Here is a 24,077-nt window from a genome sequence, read left to right on the forward strand (position 1 = left end):
TTGTGAATGATTATGCTCCTAACTCTATCTGGTCTCTATGGTACACGCTTGTCACACCCGGTCTTCTTTGGGCGGTCTCATCACTCTTCCCTCCGGCTCGTGCCGTCTGTTGGGTTCTCCACGATTTTGTGTGTCCTGTCGCCTGGTTGGGGTTGGTCACCACTCTCTCCATCACCATTGGTATGATCCGCGCGTGTCGGATTCTTGGCCCTGCAAGTCATTGGTCTCATACTACATTGGTCCGGATATCTCCCCTCCGCCTGTGCTCTGTTGGTTCAATACCTTCCCACCTATGTGGAATCCTCATGGAGGCATCTGTTGGACCCCATTCATTAACCCGGGGTCATCCACATATAATGGACGGGATGATCTCCATGTCCTCTCACGGGTCATTTCACCGGTCTTGAGTGTCCATGAGCCCTTATCTATTATATGCAACCCTACCTCTCTATGATGATAGTGGGCCGCTTGACATCGGGACCCACCACTAACATCACGGTTAACCGCTTCAATACCCTTGCCGAAAGGGTAGTAGTACTCATGAGGTCACCTAACCAAACACTTCTAGACATGCCCTAAATATGGAAATTAGTAATCGGGAAGAGCCAAGGGCACCATGGAATCGTCCCATACCGCCTCCTTTGGTATCCTATGCGAAATGCCAAAAGGGCATTCCCCATTCCCAACCACAATATAAGCAATCATATAATATCACTAGGGCAATGGGTGAACCCACAACTCTAGTAGAAAATACAAGGTAGAAGAAATAATAATATTTCTCCTCTCATACAATCACATTCCATTTCATAACAACAATAATAGATTTCAAAGCAAGGAGCAACATCAAAAGTAATAATAAACATAAATCATAGCAATTCATATTTAACAAAAGACATAAAATAACCACAAGATAATACTAAAGCAATACAAGATATCAATAATGAAAGTACCGACATCATTACACATGTAATATAAGTTAAGTATATTCCTCACCTTTTACTTTGTTCTTCCTCCAAATCCAAGAATCCACTCCCACAAATTAGTGATTAAAGATATATTAACCTATTTATGCAAAAGAAATAATTATCACAAATTAGAGCCAATTTGGATTTCAAAGGATATCCTAAAATCTTCTCACAAAAACCCAAATCGAAAACTAGGTTAAAGGATAGTTCTCAACCTCACTAGTGAATGGTCACTAATTTGCCACCAACTTGAAGTCTAACGAAACGAATTTTGGGGAAAGCTAATTGACAACAAAAGGATCTTACGGGTACCTTCAATTTTATTAAATTTGACCAAAATCAAAATGCCCCAAATTTGACTCTCATAAATCACCCGTGGGTGACCTAGAGAATCAAAATTCTAAAATCTTTTGCAAGGAGATAAACCAATACTCCCAAACTCAAGGAAACATTAATATAAGAAAATATAAGCATCTGGGCACCTATCATTATTCCCTTTCACAGATCCCTCAATAGAAGAGAAAAGATATCACTCCCACAAACTAGGAAGGGACATTAATACAATAAGGAAAGCAACCAGATACCTAACAACCTTCCCTTTCAAGATTCCTCAAAAGGAAATGAGAGAAAATACTCACAAAATTGTAACAATTTTGCAAGATTCAGATCCGCACCTTCGAAGAATGGAAATCGCTCCTCTCTTTCGTTTCTCCTTTTCTCCAAAGCCTCCGCCTCTTTCTGGCCTCCAAAAATGCGTTTACGGATGAGATAAAACATAAATAGGGTTTTAAAATTCGAATTTCCAATTTTGCCCCTAAATAGAAAATGGGGTGGGGGTTGGTTCACCTAAACGGCTCAAACTTCTGGCTCATGGTTGGACCCCCAAACGAACTCCGATTTTGATGATCTTTGGCTCGTTGGAAGGTCTTTCGACGATCTTCATTTTGGTACCTTATTTGCGTCAATCGGATTCTCCATCACTGATCTACAGATATTCCAAAATTACCCTTTTTACACTATCGAGACTAATCTTCTCTCTTCACTTAAACTCTAGAAGAGTTTTTGAGTCATTATATGGGTCATCTACCAACATTTGTTTAATTTACAATCCTTCGGGCTCGAATTGAATGGTCCACAATTGTCGCCGAATCAAGGCCCAGGTTCTCGGTCTTAAACCACAGGTTAAAGGGGTAAAAATCTGGGGGATTTCACAGCAAGAATTGGGAAGAACACTTTTCGCATAGAGAATACAACACAGCAGTTAATCAAGGAAATATTTCACGTCAGTAGATTAAATAAGATATGGTTGATGTAGGAAGAGAAAAAAAAAATCTATTTTAGAATATTTTTAGCAAAATGTAAATTGATTTTGATTGGTAGTTGTGATGTTTATGGATACTTGGGAAAAGAATAATCGGGTCATTGATAAATCTTGTGACAGATAATAAATTTTCTATAATATTGGGTACTTGTAGAACATCAAGACAATGTTATTGACCTTTTAACAAAAAAAAGTGGTCACTCCGATAAACTTTTCTTTTTTTGCTAAAAAAGGATCATTTTATAAAGTGAAGAAAAAAATATACATACAGCAATTAGTAACTTATGAGGAACCAACCTCGCTCACCCGCAACAACACCCTTCCTCACTGGTTCCTACTCATATTTGATAACAACTAACCCATCAGAAACGATATCTAGGACGTCTAAATGCATCCAAATCAAGTTCTTTAAGGATTGAAGCTGACCAATAAATGTTTATTTTAGAAGTTCCCGTTCTAGCTGCCAAAGTCGCCAAAAAATCTGTCACTGTATTAGATCCACGATAGCAATGTGAAATCTTCCAGTCTATAGCCATCAAATATTCTTGTAACTCTCTCGACTGTTGAAGGATATACCAATGGACTTTCTTTTGTTGAATTAAAACCACCACATCTTTATAATTGCTTTCTACCAAAAACTTAGTGATTTGTGAGTGTCTTGCCCAATGCAATCCGTGAATGAAAGTTTCCAATTCAACCTCAAAGTTGGTTTTAATATCTAAAAAAACACTAATATTAAAAACCATCACAACTTCATTTCGAAAGACACCTCCACCCCCAGCTCTTCTCGGATTTCTCAAAGAAGACCCATCAATATTAAGTTTCAATATTAAGTTTTACCCAACCAGCAGCAAGAGGACACCAAAAAAATTTCTTGTTGAGGAGCAGCACCAATACAAGGTGAATGTATAACAGTGTTAAGGCACAGAAGATGTTTGTAAATGAATAAATTTAATTATCTGAACAATTTGCAATACATCCATGAGATGGATCCCATGGCATTTGGATAATACCTGCTCTAACAGTATGGTCTGATTACATTTTAGGGAGAAACCTTTTGCACAAAAGAATTAATGTACTGAAGAGCAACGTCTGCAATCAATGTATTTTCATCCTGTTGCTGCATCCGTTTGAGCGCCTCACCACACCTCAAATGCTAACCTGACTGAATGAACGAAAGGTTAATGTGGGCTTCTTTTTTATGATGTTGAACCCTCTAAATGGCTCGTTGTTTATATGGTTTGACCCAAGGGCAAACTCCAGTTACAAGAAACTCTTGATGGTGCATAGCCTGCTCAAATGTGAATGTTCAAAAAATAATTATCTAGCCTCTCAAAAATTACGAATTATATCTTCCAGTATACTCCTTTACAAGTTTTGCAAATGATGAGGAGTTGTTTTCTAGCAATCTGGTTGGCGAATCATATTCCAATATAAGTCCTGTTTAAGACAATAAATTATGTCAAAATGATTAGCCAAGTACCAATATTACGGAAATGATAAGATATGTTACTAAACTCAACAGAACTCATCTAATTTTGATGTACTAATTATTGGCTACTGACCATTATCAAGAAGGAGGACCATATCAACATCAAGAACTGATGTCAACCTGTGTGCTACTGTGATGACAGTTGACCCTGAAAAATATTGCCTAATCATTCTTTGAATTAGATACTCAGTCGCCGTGTCCACTGAAGAAGTAGCTTCATCAAGTATTAAAATTTTGCTCTTCTTGAGCAGCACCCGTCCTAAACAAACTAGCTGTCTTTGACCAATACTCCAATTCTCTCCATTCTCAGTCACTACAACAAACACGACATGTAATATCCTTGTTAAGTTTTTTCGCACTATCTTTATTGGGAAAGGGATTAGGGCTTAGAAGATTGGGTTGTGCACAAATGTTAGATTTATCATGCAAGAAGAATTTTGGATTGTGCTATTTTATGATTAAACTTAATTGAGAAAATTAGTACACAGCTAATATGAGAAGGAACTGACCAAGCGAATCGAGCTTTCCTTCCTTCTTTTTAACTTCATCACTAAGTTGACATTTATCTAAAGTCTAAAACCACCAAAAAAAACAAAAATAGTGTCAACTTACAATCTTACTTGACTATAAAAGATAAAATAAATTTATCACTACGGATAATAAGCTAAGAAATTAATAAGCAAGCAGGTGTGGATAAGCCAATGAAATAAGAAATTAACAAGTGTATGTGAGGTGTGGAAGTATGCATTTCTGTCGACAACCTCTTGCTTCTAAATATAGTTGTATCAAATGTAAAGAAAAAAAAATTCTAACCTCCCAAATCTGTTCATCAGTGTACTCTTCAAGCGGGTCAAGATTGTTTCTTAGAGTTCCCTCAAACATTGTGGGTTCTTGTGGGATGATGCTCAACTTTGATCTCAAGTCATGAAGTCCAAGCTTAGAGATGTTTATACCATCTATCCATATCTGTCCAGCTATAGGTTCAAGCATGCGAAAGAGAGTTTGTACGAGAGTTGATTTACCACAACCTGTTCGCCCAACAATACCAATTTTCATCCCTCCATGGAAAGTGCATGTAAGACCTCGTAAAACCAAAGGAAGGTGTGGGGCATATTTGACCTGCATATGTAATCAATTCGTGAAGATTCAACTAATCTCTTAGGATGATAAAAACATTAGGAAAAAGAGAAAGAGAGAGAGAAGGAAACCATTGAGAACCATTAGACTTAGAGAGCCTATCCCATAAAATGAATTAGTTCATATGGAAATAAAATACGAGGAATCTAGACAGGTGATTACCTGGAGATCAACAATATCAACTTTGCCTTCCGATGGCCATTCATTATCTGGTCTATTCTTTTCTATGAAAAGAGGGGGCTCATTAGGAATGCAAGCATACTGCATAATTCTCTCAACAGATATGATGTTACTTTCAAGATTACTAAAATCCCATACAACTGATTGTAGACTGAATTCAAGGCCATACGTAACAGCTAGACCCACAACACCTTCAAAGAGAACAGAAGACAATAAAAATTAGACCTTCAACAAGATACCATTTGTAGATGCCTTGAAAATGATTTTATTAGAATCAAGTTTAACTAATTACTAGGACTAAGTATTTCTTCTAGCATAGAGACTAAGAAAACCATTGAAGCTGCATATGTGATGGATGCCAACATATCCATGCGAAAACATAACCATTCCATCGCACCAGAAAAATAAAATTTGGGCCGAGAATACCCATCCACCAGCTTAAGATTTGTATCCATAAATCTATCTTCTTGTTCAAAGCACCTTATTGTAGTTGAACCTAAACTAGATTCAAAAAGATGTTGTAAAATTGGAGCCCGACATACTCCGACCAGTCGTGATAGTTCTCGTGCTGCAGGCATATAATACCGCTGCAAGTCCAAGTTCAAAACAAAGAACCCAGTTAATGCGTACAAAAAGTGTTTAATAAATTTAAAGTTAGTGAAAAAGATATGGTATAAGAATTTTCTCAATAAAAGATTTCTTTGTGCAAGATATTTACATTTATCTGTTGGATATCAAAACCATAATTATAAGTGAAACTTCCTAACAAGTATTTCATTTTTTTAATTCATTTAAAACGGTTTTTTTTTTTTCTTCATTAATGCATGATATTTCCTGCTGCTTTTGTTTTCATTTTCTTTTATTTGATATTGATTAAAATATACTTTATTTACATACTTTTTTTTTTTCGCTCAACACTTATACACATGTTGAATATATTCTAAACGTTTTATCCATGTATCTTATAAAGTCCAAAGTACAAGAACACAATTGCATCCAAAACTTTGTGGTAACATTTTTCTTTCAACAAAATTATTAATCATATCATCAATTTTTTCTAACTTCAACAAATGGCACAATTGTCCACATCCAAAATTTCTCCAAATCTACAGTGTGACCTTATTCAGTGTTTCCCAAAGATATGAATGTGCAATTTAATGCAAAAATGAAACATAGTATGTTAGGTACTTCATATTATCTTATACTAGTGCGAGCTGTGATTGATGGGGTAACCCACTAAACCAGTAGGCCTTTTTATCTTTAAGAAAAAGGAGTTGAATGTCCCTTTCTTTTGGATTAAGTTTGATCTTGTTTGATTGGGTATTTCTAATTCGACAAAAGCCATCCATGGTTTGCTTTTTTCTTTTATTTTTTTTTTTTTTTTTTTTTCCTAGTGATAGTAAATCTTTCTTGAAATCCATGCTGCCTCTAATCATATTGTCGATTTCCTAGTAATAGATGAACTTGCTTTTCACACTCTCTTGCACAAGATTTATATTATATTAGCTAGTTTGAAGTAACTCCAATTGATGGTTAGCCTGTAGGAGGGTAGTGTAGTCTTGGCATGTACAACTTAGGTTTCTTACTGCCTTGTATTTTATTTATTTTTTCCAAAAATTAAAGAATGTTTTCCGGCGTATTCAATCCATTGTCCGACATGTCGCCTAGTGTCGCCGCCTGGCAACACCGGCGACACGGGCGACATGTCTGACTTTTTGTTCCTCACGGAAGCGCCGGAGATGGGTTTGAACAAGGTGGTTTTGGGATCGTGAGAAGGAGATAGGCGGAGAGAGTTAGAACTTAGAAGGTGAGAGACAGTCTAAGTGTGACGGAGAAGAGAGAAACCGAGCAGAGGAAGAAGGAACGTAGCAGAAGCTGTGGCCTAGGGTTTCGCCTAGAGGCTCTGTGAACAAATCCGGTTGGTGACTCTGATGATGATCAATCTGCAACTGAGACCCAATTCGACTTGTATAAACGATTGTATAAACGATTATAAAAACAATTACAACAGGTTTAAGAAATATACATCACAAATCACGATGATCAGTGCAAAAAAGGGAAAGGTAACAGGAGAGAAAGAAGAAGAAAGTACCTGGAATCGATGAGAGCGGTGGTTGATTGCTGGAGATAGAACTGAAGAAGAGACGAGCGAGACAATAGAGAGACAGAGTAGGAGGTTTTGTTAGGGTTAGGGTTTCCCAACTCCTCGGATCTCCGCCGTGGAGTTAAGGAACACAAGTAGAGATAGAAGAGAGATTACGAGACAAGCTTCATTTCTCCTCGGATCAATCTTGCTCGCTGCTAGTTGTCGCTGGTTGAAGGAGCAGAGCAAAGCAGAGGCAGGAATGTCGACTTTTTCGACTGTCGGCGATATAATGTATTTATCGTGTCGCTGGGGGATTTCGTGTCGCCCCCCAGCGACACCTCGAAATATCGCCGACACACGGTACCTTGATTCTATCAATGATTTTTTTAAATAAAAAAAATAATAAAAAAAAAAGTAAAGAATATTAAAGTTTAAGCCATCACCACATTCACAACTATGTAGACATGCATCTGCTACCTAAAAAGTCAATTTTGGTGTGAACAAAGCAAGTCCAAAATCCATTACTTAATGAAGCTTGAACCAACTTGGCACATGTTAACAAGAGGATATCATGATTTAATAATTAGAAAAAATAGTGATTATAGAATTACCTGATACCAGATGCATGTAATAGTCATTGGAATAAAAACTATTAACATTTGCCATGAAACTTGTGAAATTACTATAGTTGTTCCTAGGAGTTCTATGAATGAGATAAGAAGTTGTTCAAATTGATGTGGAATTGTAGTATCAACTGCGCTTTGATCTGTAGACACCTAAACAAAAAATAAATAGTTTATTTAAAATCAATTTTATGTAATATTACCCAAATAGATCATTTGTATTACAAGAAAATATATGCATAATATACTTACCCGATTTAAAATCCTTCCACCAGGAGTAGAATCAAAAAATGATGAGGGAGCGCGGAAAATGCAATAATGCATTTTGTTGAAGAGCAAAGTAGATGTCTTGTATCCAACTGTTACAATGAGTATAGACCTTACGAGTACACAAAGACAGCTTCCAAGTGTCAAAGCAAGGTAAACAAGAATAAGAGTGGATCCACTAACAGGAGGTGACATATCATTTGAAGTAGGAGTAGCCAAAACCATCCAATAACTGCTGGCTATTACGAGAAGCTGAAAAAGAATTTGCGCTAGCAATATTAACGGTACAGAAACCCCTCTATACACTGCTGTAATATACTTCCAATAAAATGAAAAACTAACTTCACCCTTCTCTCTCCTTTCTTCTTGGACAAGTTGTTGTTCCGACTCTACCAAAATTTCTGTTGTCGAGTGTATGGGGGATTCTTCATCATCTTGAATAGATTTCTCATGACATATAATATTACCATGTGCGAGAGAGTTAAGTTCTGCCAATGCTTTCTCATGTGGATCCACTAATTCCATAAAATCAGTTCCTGAATTGATAATTTCATCATAATTCCCTGCTTGAGTAATCCTTCCATCTTTCATAACCTACCCCAATAGGGGGAACAATAGTAAATAACTACTCTAAAACTAACTTGAAAAAGTTTAAGTTAGCTAGAGAATGAAATATGACATTTAACTAGGGAATGAAATCTGAGATTCTCACCAAGATAAGATCAGCCGAACACAAAAACTCTACTTGGTGAGTAATATAAATTACTGTTTTCGAACCCAATATTTTAAGCAAACACTCCTGTAAAAAAGTTCAGATGTTCACAATTATCCACTAAAAAGGAAAACTAATGAGAAAAATAGATATATTTGCTTTTCATGATGATATATAAAGAATACTATAAGCTTAATGCAAGGACATTAATCACTTAGTATCATACTTCTATATGTCCTACCCGTTGAGGTAGAACAGTTCCATTTTTTAATAAAACTTTTATCCAAACTTTTTTTTTTGTAGGAATTTATCCAAACTTACATTCTACCTAAAGGAATAGTAATGTAAGAAATGAGATGTATAAGTTCACCCAAATTTTTATCAAGGAACAATTCAGAACTAGAGCTCAAAGAGTAGTTACCTTAAATAAATGATTTCCTGTGTGAGCATCCACAGAACTGAAAGGATCATCAAGCAAATATATATCAGCATCATGGTACAAAGCACGTGCAATTTGGATTCTTTGCTTCTGCCCACCACTCAAATTGATCCCTCTATCCCCAACGATAGTTTGGTCACCAAAGGCAAGCAATTCTAGATCCTTCTTCAATGAACATGCTTCAAGGATCATCTCGTACTTTTCTTTGTCCATCTCTTTACCAAATAATATGTTATCTATAATCTTCCCACTTTGTATCCAAGGTGACTGTGCAACATAGGCCTTTGTTCCATTCAAGTTAATAATTCCAGAAACCTTCGACACTTCACCTAGTATGCACGAAAGTAAGCTTGATTTGCCTGACCCAACTGAACCACAAATAGCAACTCTCATACCATGGTGGACTTGAAAATTAAGATCTTTTAGTGTGAGACTAGGGGAATGAGGATCCCAAGAGAAATTTCCATTGATTATCTCAACCGCAACCTTAACATTATCTCTAGGAGACTTTTGAACTGTATTTATACGAAGATCATCAAGACAAAGGAATGAGGCTATTCTGATGAGGGAAACTTTAGTTTGAATTACCATGGAGATTGTGTCTGGGAGATTATAAATGGGTCCTTTCAATAACTCAAGTGTTGCAAGTGCAGATATAATTTTCCCAGAATCTAGTGGGATTCCCATAAATACGCAGAATCCAAAAGTGATCACGGATACAAACAAGGGAGAGCACAAGTACAGAAAGGAATTCATAGCTAAGGTATAAAGCAATTGTTTTAACCATCTAGTTTCCAAATTCCTGAGTGCAGTTATCTTAGCCAAGAACTTCATCTCCCAACCCTGGAGCTTTAAAATCCTTATATTCCTTAGAGCCTCAGATGTCATTTTCATCCTTTGATCCTTTGAATTCATCAATCCCTCTTGAAACTTTCCTTGTAGTTTTACTATTGGAGTGTTTGCTAGAGTCAAAATAACTATGGAAAGAAGAGCTATAAGTGAAGCAACCCCAAGGTTTTTGTACAAGATCAACAATGCTAGCACAACTTGAACGGGCACCTTCCATAAATCATGCAAGTACCAACTGAAAAAGCCAGTCCTGTCAACATCAACAGTAACCAAATTGATGATTTCTCCACTAGTGTGGCCTTGCTTTGATTGGCTTGAAAGCTTAAGACCCTTCATATAGATTATTGCAAGTAAGGCAGCACGAACCCTAATTGCCATCTTTCGCAATTGAAAGAACAAGTGCCTCTCTGACAAGCACCTTATGAGCTTTGAGAGAAAAAAAATAACCACTAATGTGTAGCCCTTATGTTTTAATTGGTGAGGACTACTGAGATACTCAACAAAGGCACTAATAAGGTATGGTCCAATATAGGAAGCCAATATGTTGATGATGGAGAATACACCGGTCCATAAAATTTCTCTCCGCGTTGTGAAAATCAATGCATCAACCAGCTTGAGTGTGCTTACTTGGCCACCATTGCCATCAGATTCAAGTTTATTTCTAAAATGAGAGAATACGACATTGGCATTATCACAGTCAGCAAGACGAGGAACATCTTCAAGGTCTAACGTTTTCTTGTACCCAAGTGCAAGCAAAGGAGCCATCCAAGAGAAGGTAAAGGTACTTAGAAGATCAGCATTTGTGTAGGGAGATGAACTCCCTTCATTGACATGCGATCCATGTCCTTTGGCACCATTGTTTTGACTAAAACTATTTAAAAGTGGCTCTGAAAGATGGAAATCTTCGCCTCTACCCGTATCAAACCACCCAACATAACATAGGAACAAACTAAAAACAGTTGGTACAACATCAAAGACCCATAGCCGAAATGGTAAGGATGAACGTTTCCAAATCAAACAAAGATGTATAACAAGACATGAAGTGGACATGAGGAAGTAGAAGGACCACCAAAGTCTCAGTAAAATGGGAAACTTTCTCTCAGTTGAATGAGAAAATCGGATATGCAAGTAAGCACTAATCGTAAACCAAACGATTGTTTTAAATGCAAAATCCAATTGTGTAACAAGACTTATATATGACCAACCTTGTCTATACTCTAAGAAGTAGTTTAACACAAATAAAAGAAGATCATACAGAGACAACCCTATACAAGAAATTAGTGCTACCCAATAGTACAAGAAGTATGTATTCTTCAAATTTGGTTTTGACTTTTCAAGGGTTGGCCTCGTATATTTTTTGCAAGAACAGTAAATAGATAAAGCTGATAAAAAAATTAAGTGAGAAGAAGCAGAAAACCCATGGAGGAAAACAGTGGCAGTAGGCTCTGAGATGAATATCTGACTGTTCATATGATTCATTGATTCTTTAAAAGCATCCATGTTATCCTTCTTCTGGATACGATTTAATTGGTATAGTTCAGGTAGCTAGTCCAATGCAGACCATATCACCTTCAGATGTAGTTCTGAACCTGCTAACGAGTAGACAAAAAAGAAGTACTGAAAATGTTCAATGAGCAAGAAGATTGGTAAAATAATGAAAGTAAAGAGTCTGGGATATATATGATTTAGTGCCTATTCCAAACACTTAGTAACGTGAGATGAAATAAATCAACTAGTACTGAAACATGCACTTATGTCAAGCCATGCTAGTAAGCGTCTATAATCCTGCTAAAGAACAGAAGTATAAGGAAAATCTCACATGAGAGAGAGAGAGAGAGAGAGAGAGAGAGAGAGAGAGAGGCACCTTGACAGACTAGTTTCCTTGTTTCTGGATTTCTGGATTTCCAACGTTTAACTTCTTCGTGCAGTTAAACATCGAATCAAGAATGCTGTACTAATTAAAACAATATATCGGAGAATGAGGCCCTTGCTGGTAGCGTACCTCAAGCTGAGATCTGAGAGGCCGTTTTGTAAGTTTTCAAGGAAATGGAGATGAATGACTTACGTCTCTTTATCACTAAATCCCTGAAAAATAGGAAAACACTTGGTCTGAATCCTCTGGAACCGTGTTAGAGGTATTTCTCTGGATGTCCAATTAACACAATAAGAGAAAAACACGATAACTAAACTGGTCCTTCATCAAGAATGTTGACCAGTGTTTGATTGGATATTAAGCTCACATGTGGCAAACCTACGATGGCTCAAAACCTTTGTTATGGTTGTGCAGAAAATAGAGTACCTAAAGAGGTTGGTGAGGTCAAGAATTCGAGATCAGAGACAAATCTTATGCATTAATATTAATAGTTCTCTCTCCCATGATGGACTGGAAGCTCAATGGTATTAAGGAAAATAAGAGCAAACTGAGGATATAGTCCAGATACGCATAATTGGTCTGGACAAGCCTCAGTTCTAAAACAAATAAAATAATAAAAATTAAATGTGCTATTTAAAATGGGGGCTTTCAGTGAAGGGAAATGATACCTTGTTCCACAATGAAAATAAAAAGAAAAAAAAATTAACAGTCAACTATCACACACCTCAACTACAATACAATTTTATGCTCTTAACGCACAAGCTCTTGTTTTCTATTTGGCATTATGTAAACTGAAATTCAAACTTGTTTTTTCTGAAATTGAGATTTGACCAAGTTTACAAACCCCTTGATTGCATCCTCAAGAAGATTGTTATTATACATAATTTAAATATAAGGCTGAGTTTTGTCCATAACTCCTTATTCCAAGATTATTCAAATCATTGACCTTATATTATGCGGCTCTTATATTTTACAAAATAAGCAACCCCTCAGGGTTTGAAATTCACACTTGCTGCCCACCTGGCTGAGAAGATAGATCCCAACCCCACGTTTTAAATTTTAATGCAGGTACCCATCGCTCCCCCAAAATAAAAAGTCATCCAAAACAATATAGAAAATGGCATTCATCTTTACAACCATCTGTAAATGGTTGTCCCTTAAAACAAAATAGTTACTGCTTACCATATAAAGGAGATTTAACGAAAATGGAAGCTCAGAAAGACAGAAATAGGAAACGCGAGTGATTCGGGAACGAAAGGTTTATGAGTCTCCCAAGTCCCAACCTCAACCTTCTGACCATGAGTTGCTAGAATGTTTTTTCTGCCTCCCTCTTATCAACAATGGCCAAGTCAGACATCAAATTATCACCACCATCCCTAATCCCCGCTTTTTAGGAACTCCTCCCTCCCTCTCCCTCTGTCTCTCTTACAGATTCATTTTCATTTTCTGTTTTGTTCCTTTCATCTTTTCCTCTTTCTCCCCCTTGTCTCCCCCCCCCCCCCCTCCCCCCTCCCCCCTCAGATTCATTTCATTGCCAGTTCTCTGTTTAGATTCTTTCTTCTTTTCCTCTTCCATCATTAGGAGGCGGTGCCTGCTATGGAAGGGACTGCACTGGATGAATTGACTGAAAGGCTATTGGAAGGAAGGAAAACCAAAGGAAAACGTATTCAACTAAACGAAGCTGAAATCCGTCCGCTCTGCCTCACAGCCAAGGAGATATTCTTGCGCCAACCCAATCTCTTGGAGTTGGAAGCCCCCGTAAACGTCTGTGGTAATCTCCTCATCTTCTTTTTCTTGATCACTGATCAGATTAAACATTTGGGTTTAGAGCAGTATTGGAAGTGGTTCTCCTTCAAGCCTGTTCATTTTAATGGATCCTATGGTGCATGTATGAGAATGCGAATAACCCAACAGTGCTTACCTCTTTAAAGGGGTCATACTGAACATTGTTCAATTTTCTGAACAGGTGACATACACGGACAGTTCCCTGATCTATTGCGTTTGTTTGAGTATGGAGGATTCCCCCCAGAATCCAACTACTTGTTCCTTGGAGACTATGTAGATAGAGGGAAACAGAGCATTGAGTGCATATGCCTACTCCTTGCTTACAAGATCAAGTACCCAGACAACTTCTTCCTCCTTCGAGGAAATCATGAATGTGCCTCCATCAACAGAATTTATGGATTCTATGATGAATGTAAGCGCCGGTTCAGCGTTCGACTTTGGAAGGTCTTCACAGACTGTTTCAACTGTTTGCCAGTTTCAGCCATCATTGATGACAAGATCTTGTGCATGCATGGTGGGCTATCCCCAGAAATGGAGAGCTTGGACCAGATCAGAGCAATTGAGAGGCCGGTCGATGTGCCAGATGCTGGCCTGTTGTGTGATTTACTTTGGGCAGATCCTGATAAAGACATAAAAGGATGGGGTGAGAATGATAGAGGAGTTTCCTTTACTTTTGGTGCAGACAAAGTGACAGAGTTCTTGAAGAAGCATGACCTTGATCTAGTTTGCCGAGCTCATCAGGTATTTCACTCCCACTCCAGAAAATATACAATTACAAGGAAAACAAAATCCATTCATGGAGGATCAAAATCTTACTCTTGATGAATATCAATTCAACGGCGACATACATATTTATACTTGTACAATCTGAGTCTTTGACCTGGATTTGAAACAAATATTGCGATTGGTTTGATACTTTTGCTTATATGCAAATGATAAACAGGTTGTTGAAGATGGATACGAGTTCTTTGCAGACCGACAACTGGTTACGATATTCACCGCCCCAAACTATTGCGGAGAATTCAACAATGCAGGTGCACTGATGAATGTGGATGCAAGTCTGTTATGCTCTTTCCAGATCCTCAAACCTTGGAGAGGCAAAACAGTTTAGCCAGAGAAGATTCCAATCAATGGAAGAAAGGGGGAAGATTATATTCGATCCAGCAATAGAAACAAAACAAGCTGGATCACGCACATACTGAAACTTCTGCAGCTAATGATTATGCTAATTGCAATTTGGAGAGGCAGAATTGTTTGTTGCTGTCAATTCTCGAAACGAAAACCCTTTTCTGTTTGTTCCAGATCATTCAGATGGAAACTTAGGATTTACAAAGCTCAAGGTGATGTATATAATCCCTTTCAGATAAAGAAAGCTTAAATCTCTGAGCCGGAGTGTAGGTCATGGAGGTGCTTTTACCCTTCATGAATAAGAGCCTTCAATTGAACTGAGAGCTTACGATAGAAGCTATGCATATGCAGTATACAGTTTATCAATTAAGTACATAATAACACTTTGGAGATTATAAAGTAAGGAATTTTTTGGATTATGATCACATGGTATCTACTGAACAACACTATTGACAGAATATGCATACACACACTTGAAACTTTGAACCTCAAAAATCTTTTGAACTCTTGAACTCTTCTAACATTGATTCAGAGAATATTAAAGGCCTCTGGCTCTCTCAAATTTCACAGGGATTTCGTGCAGCAAGTTGCAAAATTCTTGTGGGTTCAAAGCTTGTTCTTCCACTATTAGTTAATGATCCACCAGCATAGAAAGTCAAAGAAAGCCAGGCCTACTGTGGCTCAATTCTACTTTAATGACATGGTCCACTTTGTTTTAAATTATTTGTTTTCTTCTTAAACTCAAGTCCCAGGTTCACTGGTTCAACCGTCCAGTTTTTGTTGAATATATTACATCGGTGTTCAGATCATTCATTTGAGTCATACTTTGACTGGTTTTTGAGTTATCCTGGAACTTCTAGGAGTTGTCCAAAACAGCAGATCCAGCTGTTGGACCTTAGCTGAGATTTTCAGCAACTAAAATACCCATAAAAAGGGGCACTTGACCAGAGTTTCCTGATAATTTTGTTCTGTGTGACTCATATTGAATCTGGAAATTTTGACCCTAATTGATCTTGTATTTGGAACTGGCTTATATTTAAATCAGAATCACACTACTAATAGTTCAGTTTTTCATCAAGCTATACATTTTTTATTTTCGGCTGTGTCCCCGGGGGGGGTAATTTCCTAGTTGGCTTATTTAGCAAAGATGCTATTAGTTACCACTCTCCAGGGGCTTTTCACATAAGAGCTTAGTTGGTATTCAAAAGGCAATAAATTTGCATCATCAATATGTGTATCTGATAACTTTAATGAATTTGAACCCGATTTTTGTAACAAAACTATAATGTGAAAACTCCCTAATAGGTCAACAATGAGGTCTTTTTATGCGCTTTTCTGCACTGAGCATTGGTTACCATGACAGGTGAGAACTGAAGACAAAATTTAGAAGTTGAGCATAGAAGCATCTGCAGTGATCAATCACTCAAAAAACAAAAAGAAGAAAAAGATAATTATAATAACTGCATACTACATTACGTTTTATTATTTATCCAAAAAAAATTTATGTACTCAAGCAAACTTCTCCATGATTATAATGGCAAAGCATCCAAAAAACAAGTATTCTTTCAAAGCTTTTAGACACCTTAAAGATGCAGGAGTAATCTTTACCCAAAGAATTTACCACCAGCAACAAGTGGAAGCAACATAAACTGATACCGAAAGATGAGAAAACGGCCCATTTTAGCTGTGAGCATGGTTCCACACTAGTCTCTATATTACTTTCTTCCTAATCCTAAATATCCACCAAGATCAGCATTTAACATAATTCAGCTAAGAAGTTTGCTAGTGAGATTCACAGTTTTAAAAAACACATGAGAAATATTTTCAGGTTGCTATAATTCAATGAATATAAAAATCAGATTATATATAGAAAGAAATTCTTGAGTAAATCAGTATCGTCCAATGAAGGCAAGGATACAAAGATCAGAATTCAAATTTCTACTCATCTCAAACTAGACCTTACCCTCACCAAGTACGGCATGATTACATGGATCTAAAAACACCATTCAACTTTCAAAGCCTGTGTTGTCAAAGCATGCAAACTGCTTGACTGAGAAAATCATATTTTAGTAATTCACTCATGAAAGGAAACTAATCCGCTACGTTACCAGGATGACAAAAAGAAGGGCAAATCAGTCTCAAAATTTTCTCTTGACAGACTTCTGCTGCAGTTATCACTTGACTGGTTGGACTGGCATGATAGGTTTTGCATTTCCAAACCCAATTAGAACAGGTCCAGTGGTTTTAGATTCAATAAGGGTTGTAATTAGTTTATTTAGTGGGTTATTCTTCAAGTATTTCATTTGTTTGAGTTGCATACCAAGGAATTAAATAGAGATAGAGTTTGAGTTTGAGTAGCAAGTTGTTTCAGATTTGTAAAGTTAGAATAGGAGTCTTGTTATTTATTTCAATAAATACTTGCACATACCAACAACAGACAAAGTGAACTGAATTCAAGTTTCTTGAGTTTACCATATGACAGTGTGACTGTCTGATCACTTCCCCTTCACCTGCAACTTTTCTCTTCACCTATCTGGCCCTACACCAAGTTCCCCACCTACCCACTTGGTAATCACTATACTGAAGTAACTCATTTGAGCACATGCACTCCCAGCACAACTGTATTGGCCCCCACTATGTCAGCACTGAGTCCTGCCACAAACACTGATAAGAGTTCTTTACCTATGTAACAACCAACGCATTCTTTGAAGAATAGAAATCATCTTATCCAGGCACCAATAATTGAAATCATGTCCGTCATCAACACGCCTTTTCAGAATGAAATAGAATTTTCCAATACATGCATTTGTGTACTAAAACCTCAGAGTACTTGAAGATCAAGCAAGACATCCAAAATGGCATCTTAGATGTTTTTTAATGAAAATAATTCTTTTTAAACCCAAATGCCTCATGGCAAATTGCAGCATCATGTCATAATAAATCTTAGGAAACTTTGGCAAAATGCACCTAAAATGACATGAAGTCTCCCATTTTGCCCTCTTTTCTGTGCAACAATATAGAAATTGCCGGAAATCTGTCATATGGAGTCAAATAGCTACAATTCCAATTGCATTTGAAAGATATCACACATTATCCATGTTTCTTCCAAATCTCAAATTGGCCCAAAGTTGACACATAAGTGTGAACCTCTGAAATAACCATTCGAAGTGCATGAACCCTCCCCCAATGCTACCCCATGCTCCCAATCATGGAATATCATTGTAAAACACACTAAGCACTGTCATCCATGCCTCAGTACCCTGTATCACGGCCGACATGACCTGACCTCACTGCCACTACCCTGTAACCATTGCCAAATCACTGTCTGATGCTTCTAGGATTGCCACATCACTCTGTAGACACTCAAATACATCTGCACGCTATCAATAGACAACTGTGCAGTTCAGTCATCCCATTGCATGCTCTCTATGCCATCTCACTGAAAGCATCCCATTGAAACTGACCTATTTCAATCATCTGCAGTTGTTATAACCCTATCTACTGATACTGCCATTGGATGCTGAACATCCTTCCATGTTACACTGCCATCTATCTAGTGACACTGTGAACGATCTACAGACGCACTGGTCATCCACCAATGACTCCTCCGCAACACCTGCAACCACAGCATGAGTGTGCTTATAACTGACTCTGGTGAACATCATGACACTCTGGAACTTTGTTGACAACAATGACAACCACAATTTCCATATCCCGAACAATTCACCATCCTTGAACTGTTGTAGGCCATCAATGGAGAACATTGCCTGAAATTAAATAGGAGAACAAAAAGGAGTAAGAAAAAGGCTAAAACATCAAATCTTGTGAAGGAAATTACTGGTGAGGTGTGCAAGAGAAAGAAAAAAAAACCCAGAAAACTTTGGTGCCATGAACCTTACGAAGTGAGCATAAAAAAAGAACCTGATGAAGTAGCTTTATGTAATATCTTAAGAAGTTGTTTGACTAGAGGATGAATTGAAACCTACAGTTTCTAACTTTTGAATGGAGTAACATTTTAGTCTTTAGTCTACCAACCAATAAACCTCAGTTGCCCACCAGCACTTAAATAAACTGGGTTATAAGTCACTGGTTTAACTGACCTTTTAGATTAATTAATTCAATAAATATTATGGGAAGAGATTCCAGTACACAATTGACATGGTGGCACAGTGGTAACATTTTACATTAAGATACAAGACATGTAGGGTTAGAATCATGTTATTAGCATAACAAACACCAAGTACGACCAAAATACATTTGGGGAACTGTCTAAGTAGCAAAGGGACCACTAGATGCAATCATTCAACCAGCTCAACTACAGGTGAAACTTGTAGGTTGCTGAAGTAACTGGCTTTGAATAGAATTGGGTCATATAGGTTGACTCACCCTCACATGGCAGGTTAACCTGTTGAGTAGCCTGAGCAGACCAATTCTCTAACATCGATATCCATATCAATGCGTCCTTCATCAATTAGTATTTAGATAGATAGATAGGTAGATAGATAGATAGATAGATAGAGTTTTCAGAGAATGTGGTATAAGGGAGTACACCAATGAGGTGTGACAAAACACGATCATACATGGGAGTGCAGCTAGGTCAAGTCATGTGAGGGCTAGAGAGAGAGAAACAGAGAAGAAAAAAAACTGCTGTTCTGGTTATAGAAAGCCTACATGCTGTAGAAAATTTCTATTTTCAAATTAAATGGTTTGCAAGTTCAGGAAATTAGTTTAGTTTGTGAGTTCTGCTCAGAATAGAAAGCCGAGGGGGTTGCGAACTCATAAATTAGTGGTCAGATATGCTATGTGATTCAATGATTTGATTAACAAAAAGTTTGTCAGCAGCCACTGGCTCTGTGCCTCTGTGGTGATTTAGAAATACTTTCTGCGTGATTCAGAAGTTTCACGATGGTGGTTTCCGGAAAATGATGGTACAGCTACAGATCAAATGTCCCTTTCTATCATTTGAAAATTCCTTCTCTTTCCCACAGTAGCCTACTACTTTCAGTTCATTGCAATTTTCTGGTTATTTCTAAATACCACTACTCCTGTCGTCCTGTTGCGAGCTGATCTCTTATTGGCATGTATTGGTCCAAGGTCAGTTCTGCATTGAAGAAATAATTCACCTTTGTTTTTCTGCCATAGGGGTGGGCCTTGGCACAATGGTCGGTGGACCATAGTTCTAGCCTGAGGTCAAGGTATATAAACAGCCTCCCAGCAAAAATTGCTAGGGTAAGGCTGCATAGGAAAAATTCCACCCCACCCCCCGGGTGACTCTGCTTGTGCAAAAGCCTTCAGCACAGGGTTTGCCCTCTGCTTTTCTGCCACCAGTTGTCGTGCAAAATAGGATAACTTGTCTAATCTAATATCAAGTTGACTATAGTTTATTGATTTCTCAGAAATATTTCTCACAAAATTTCAAAATCCTGATTATGAGTTTTAATCTTAACTCATTAACTCACTCCACAAGTGAAGCATGGAAAGGGTCAAAGACAAAAATCTCATGGATTACTAATTTTAAATTAGATAACATTTAGGTCCCAGCTGATTCAAGCGACTTTATATCAGTCAACACATAGTGCAATTCAATTTTACCAGTGAATGGCCGAACCAAAGTGCACTGGACATTTGGTTGGTTCAACCTCCCCTTACCTAGATCTGAACCAACCAATCCTTGAATTGACCCCCTCTAATCACTTGTATTCTATTCCAAAATTATTTTTGACTCAACATTGCATCATTTCTACAAAAAAACAGCTAATCTCACCTGTATTACAATGTTTTAGAATATACATTTGTACTAAATTCAACAAACTTTAATTACTTAGGTAGGTATAACAGATAATTCCCCAAAACCATTCCTACAACAATAAAATAGCTTAGTACATATAAGAAAACTGCACAGTGCTAAACCAGCAAATAAAGAAGATAGGGAAAAGAACAATTTCACACATAAATGAAGCACAATTAAAATGTAATCTTTTACTAAGAGATCTTTAAAAAATTCAGTACTGAAAATAGCATAACCATGAAAGTGGCAGATAAACCCAACAAACCTGATCCTCTTTGAAGGAAGGCAAGTGAATGGCCTATCAGCAGCAAGCCTGCAACTGCCTTCTCTTTATTTTTCCTTCCATTTGACCTCTACTTAACTGTCCAAAATTCTGGATTCTGAGATCATGCCAATGATAATATATTAAGTTTATATTAAAAGAAGGACCTCACTACTTGGGCTTCTTCAAAGCAACAGAAAATGGACGGTAGCTTCTGAAGAAACTTCACCAATAATCTCCACATGAGCAATTTCCTCCAACAATGTGATGGAAACGGTTATTATCCCTAAGGGATACTTCTCTTGAATAACCCTTGGATAGATATTTGGCAAAATTATGGCAATCCACACAAATACGGAGGTTTTTTATTATCCTGATAGGAAGCCCTGGAGGAGTGACAATCATTCCAAATGCCAGGGCCAATTTCTCACTATGGCCAAGAAGTATCCTCTCCTTCTGCTCCTCATCAACATCATGTAACACACAGCTGAGATCAGGAACATAACCTGCTTCCTTGATCTTTTGAGACAATTCCTTCACCTTAGCCACCACCTCTTCCTTTCTTGGATGGGATCGATCACTGGCATGAAAACTATGAACCGTACGCCCTTGCTTGATCCAGCTTCGCCCAGGCTCCTTTGTCACAGACTTCTCCATCATCAACTGCCTCAACTTGGTCACATCTTCCCATCTTCCAGCAGAAGCGTATAAATTTGAAAGGATAACATAGTTCCCGGCATTTTGTGGCTCAATATCAAAAAGGCACTGAGCCACATATTCTCCAATAGGAACATTAGCATGAACTCTACATGCCCCTAAAAGTGAACCCCAAATAGCTGCAGTTGGCATAAATGGCATCCGTTTTATGAATGCCAAAGCACGGTCTAAATGTCCAGAACGTCCAAGCAAATCAACAACACAACCATAATGCTGTATCTCTGTCTCAACATTTTCTGCACTTACCATTTCTTCAAATATACTCAACCCTTCATCAACCAATCCCCCATGACTGCAACCTGATAGAACAGCCATGAAAGTTACACTATCAGGCTTGACCTCATTTTCTTTCCTCATCAATCTGAAAAGTTCAAGTACCTCCCTTCCTAGCCCATGCTTACCATATCCCACAAGCATTGCATTCCATGTGATGACAGTTCTCTCAGGCATCCCATCAAATACTCTTCTTGAGTAAGTGAGGCTTCCACATTTTGAGTACATATCAATCAGAGAATTCTGTAGGACCACATAAGATGGCAGCTCAGATCGGAGGACCCTGTTGTGGACTTGACGACCATGATCCAATGCAGCAAGCCCAGACAATGCAGTTAATACACTAGCATATGTCACATAATTCGATTCCATTCCTTGCTCCTCTAACTGGCAGAATAATTCTAAAGCATCTTCATCAAGTCCCAGTTGAGCATAACCAGCAATGATTGCAGTGCAAGAAACAACATCCCTTTCAGGCAACCTGTCAAAGACTCGATGTGCTTCATAAATTTCACCAGATTTGGCATACATGTCAAGAAGTGAGCTCCCAACAAATATGTGTGCCTCAAAGTTCCTCTTCACTACAAGAGCGTGAATTTGCCTACCATGGGTCAAGCCACAACCACCTGAACAAGAAGTAAGTATTGTGGCAAAAGTGAACTCATTCGGTTGTGTACCTGCAAGCATTTATTGTATAAGACAATGCATGAAAATGCAACAGTAAGCATTCCCATGGGCCATTGGTAAAGAAAAAATGTCTTGTACACACCAAGATCCTGATATACTACCAAATCCACTCATCCAAACTGACCTTGTCTCTCCGTTACTAATCATACTATTTAATTGCTCTTCAAACCACTTACAAGTTTCAGCCTAGCATATCAGATTGTCAAAATCTTGTTATAGTGTTCTGCTATTTCCAGGTCAAAAACTGGGAAGCTGCTTGTAAGAGCAGTCACTTAATTTGCTAAAGCACTGTCAATTGATGGTCAACCACTTAGGGAAATTGGTGGTAACACCAACAACCAATTTCACTGTCAAACACTGCCAAACAACTTAAAATGCAAGCTTAATTTGTCAGTGCAGCTCATGAAAATGCTTAACGAAAATGGAGGAAAAAAAAGGTTTTCTTAAAAACTATAAACTTAAAATAATAATAATCCTAAAATACAACCATAGAATTCTAGTTCATATTTAAAAAATAAAAAAGAAACATGGTTTAAGTTAATGAAATACAACCCTCAAGACAATGCATCAATATTTACAACAACAGGCAAGTTCGACGTTTAAAACTCTTGGATTGCCATATTAATATTTTGGACCATAAAATCCGATTAGTACCTGATCTTAACATCTGTACAAAGAGTTCCAAAGCCTCAAATGTATACCCCTTCTGAGAATAAGCAGAAATCATGGCCGTCCAAGAAACAACATTCCTTTCAGGCATTTCATCAAGCACTCGCCTAGCATCATTAAGATAATCACACTTATTGTACATAATAATAAGCCTGGTTCTGAGGTAAACTGGTGGGAAATAACCACGTTTTATCATGTGGGCATGGACTCTCTGGCCCTCTCTAACAGCTCTCTGGTTCATACATTGTGTTAACAAGGAATCGTAGCCCTCGAAATAAATATGTTCCCCTTGCATTACCATCTCTATCAAAGCCTCTTTTAAATGGCCTTTCATGCATAGGTGTTTTAGATTTGAAATTGGGGGGAAATGGGTGGTCATTTGGGTGGTGAGTGGCACGGAGAGAGAAGAGAAGCGGTTTGTCTGAAGGAGGAAGCTGGTGGTTTTCCGGAGCATTGTCTGCTCCAAATAACGGTCCTTTCACACAATTGGGTTGGTTCTTCGCTCTGGGTCCATTATCAAACCAGGCTAGCAAAGCGTTGGTTTACTATTCCAGTATCTCTTGTTCAGATTCTTGAAAATATAAATCTACTGATTCTTTTTAGGTGAGAAGCTTTTCATCTTATCAAAAATAGACAATTAGCATATTGTTAGATTTATAAATGAGAGATTTATAATTTATAGTCATTTGGCTATGTAAATCTCTGAATTCATGAAGTCTAGAGATTCACTTTTTTATACTAAAAACGTGAATATGTAAATTTATGGGTATAAGGTAAAATTCAAATATTTCATCTCTACTATAATAGTGTTAAACATTTGAACC

The 24,077-nt window shown here is 37.6% G+C and overlaps 3 protein-coding genes across 5 annotated transcripts; 1 reads left to right on the forward strand and 2 right to left on the reverse strand.

Moving 5' to 3' along the window:
- Positions 1-3,625: 3,625 nt before the first annotated feature.
- On the reverse strand, positions 3,626-11,571 carry LOC149003877 (ABC transporter C family member 3-like). Its single transcript, XM_089168544.1, has 10 exons — positions 9,205-11,571; positions 8,784-8,870; positions 8,057-8,665; positions 7,793-7,957; positions 5,388-5,682; positions 5,078-5,286; positions 4,592-4,897; positions 4,288-4,351; positions 3,852-4,091; positions 3,626-3,726 (listed from the first exon to the last, which is right to left on the reverse strand). Exons 1-10 carry the CDS (start codon positions 11,569-11,571, stop codon positions 3,626-3,628), a joined length of 4,443 nt encoding a protein of 1,480 aa, XP_089024670.1.
- Positions 11,572-13,540: 1,969 nt separating this feature from the next.
- On the forward strand, positions 13,541-15,156 carry LOC149003878 (serine/threonine-protein phosphatase PP1-like). Its single transcript, XM_089168823.1, has 3 exons — positions 13,541-13,715; positions 13,911-14,470; positions 14,673-15,156. Exons 1-3 carry the CDS (start codon positions 13,541-13,543, stop codon positions 14,838-14,840), a joined length of 903 nt encoding a protein of 300 aa, XP_089024949.1. The 3' UTR covers positions 14,841-15,156.
- Positions 13,920-23,822, reverse strand: LOC149003879 (Pentatricopeptide repeat (PPR) superfamily protein). 3 transcript variants are annotated; one of them, XR_016175596.1, is made up of 4 exons: positions 23,239-23,822; positions 20,911-22,574; positions 17,330-18,624; positions 13,920-14,348 (listed from the first exon to the last, which is right to left on the reverse strand). XR_016175596.1 is itself a non-coding variant. In XM_089168822.1 (2 exons), the coding sequence occupies exons 1-2, from the start codon at positions 23,705-23,707 to the stop codon at positions 21,133-21,135; spliced, it is 1,911 nt and encodes a 636-aa protein (XP_089024948.1). In that variant the 5' UTR covers positions 23,708-23,822; the 3' UTR covers positions 20,492-21,132. The 3 variants fall into 3 exon arrangements, 1 of the variants encoding a protein (XP_089024948.1); XR_016175597.1 differs by lacking the exon at positions 13,920-14,348 and having other exon boundaries at positions 17,144-18,624; XM_089168822.1 differs by lacking the exons at positions 13,920-14,348; positions 17,330-18,624 and having other exon boundaries at positions 20,492-22,574.
- Between the last annotated feature and the right edge of the window lie 255 nt (positions 23,823-24,077).

Source organism: Hakea prostrata, chromosome 9 (assembly GCF_041222555.1).
Source record: "Hakea prostrata isolate BN-2017 chromosome 9, UWA_Hpros_2, whole genome shotgun sequence".
Taxonomy (NCBI): domain Eukaryota; kingdom Viridiplantae; phylum Streptophyta; class Magnoliopsida; order Proteales; family Proteaceae; genus Hakea; species Hakea prostrata.

Coding starts and splice junctions, on each gene's coding strand:
- LOC149003877 (XM_089168544.1), bottom strand. CDS start 11,571: ATGGATGCTTTTAAAGAATCAATGAATCATATGAACAGTCAGATATTC. Junction 5,287..5,387: donor AGAAGAAATACTTAGTCCTA/GTAATTAGTTAA, acceptor TTCTCTTTGAAG/GTGTTGTGGGTCTAGCTGTT. Junction 4,898..5,077: donor TTGATATTGTTGATCTCCAG/GTAATCACCTGT, acceptor TTACATATGCAG/GTCAAATATGCCCCACACCT.
- LOC149003878 (XM_089168823.1), top strand. CDS start 13,541: ATGGAAGGGACTGCACTGGATGAATTGACTGAAAGGCTATTGGAAGGA. Junction 13,716..13,910: donor AGCCCCCGTAAACGTCTGTG/GTAATCTCCTCA, acceptor TTTTCTGAACAG/GTGACATACACGGACAGTTC. Junction 14,471..14,672: donor TAGTTTGCCGAGCTCATCAG/GTATTTCACTCC, acceptor AATGATAAACAG/GTTGTTGAAGATGGATACGA.
- LOC149003879 (XM_089168822.1), bottom strand. CDS start 23,707: ATGCTCCGGAAAACCACCAGCTTCCTCCTTCAGACAAACCGCTTCTCT. Junction 22,575..23,238: donor TGTACAGATGTTAAGATCAG/GTACTAATCGGA, acceptor AAATGCTTGCAG/GTACACAACCGAATGAGTTC.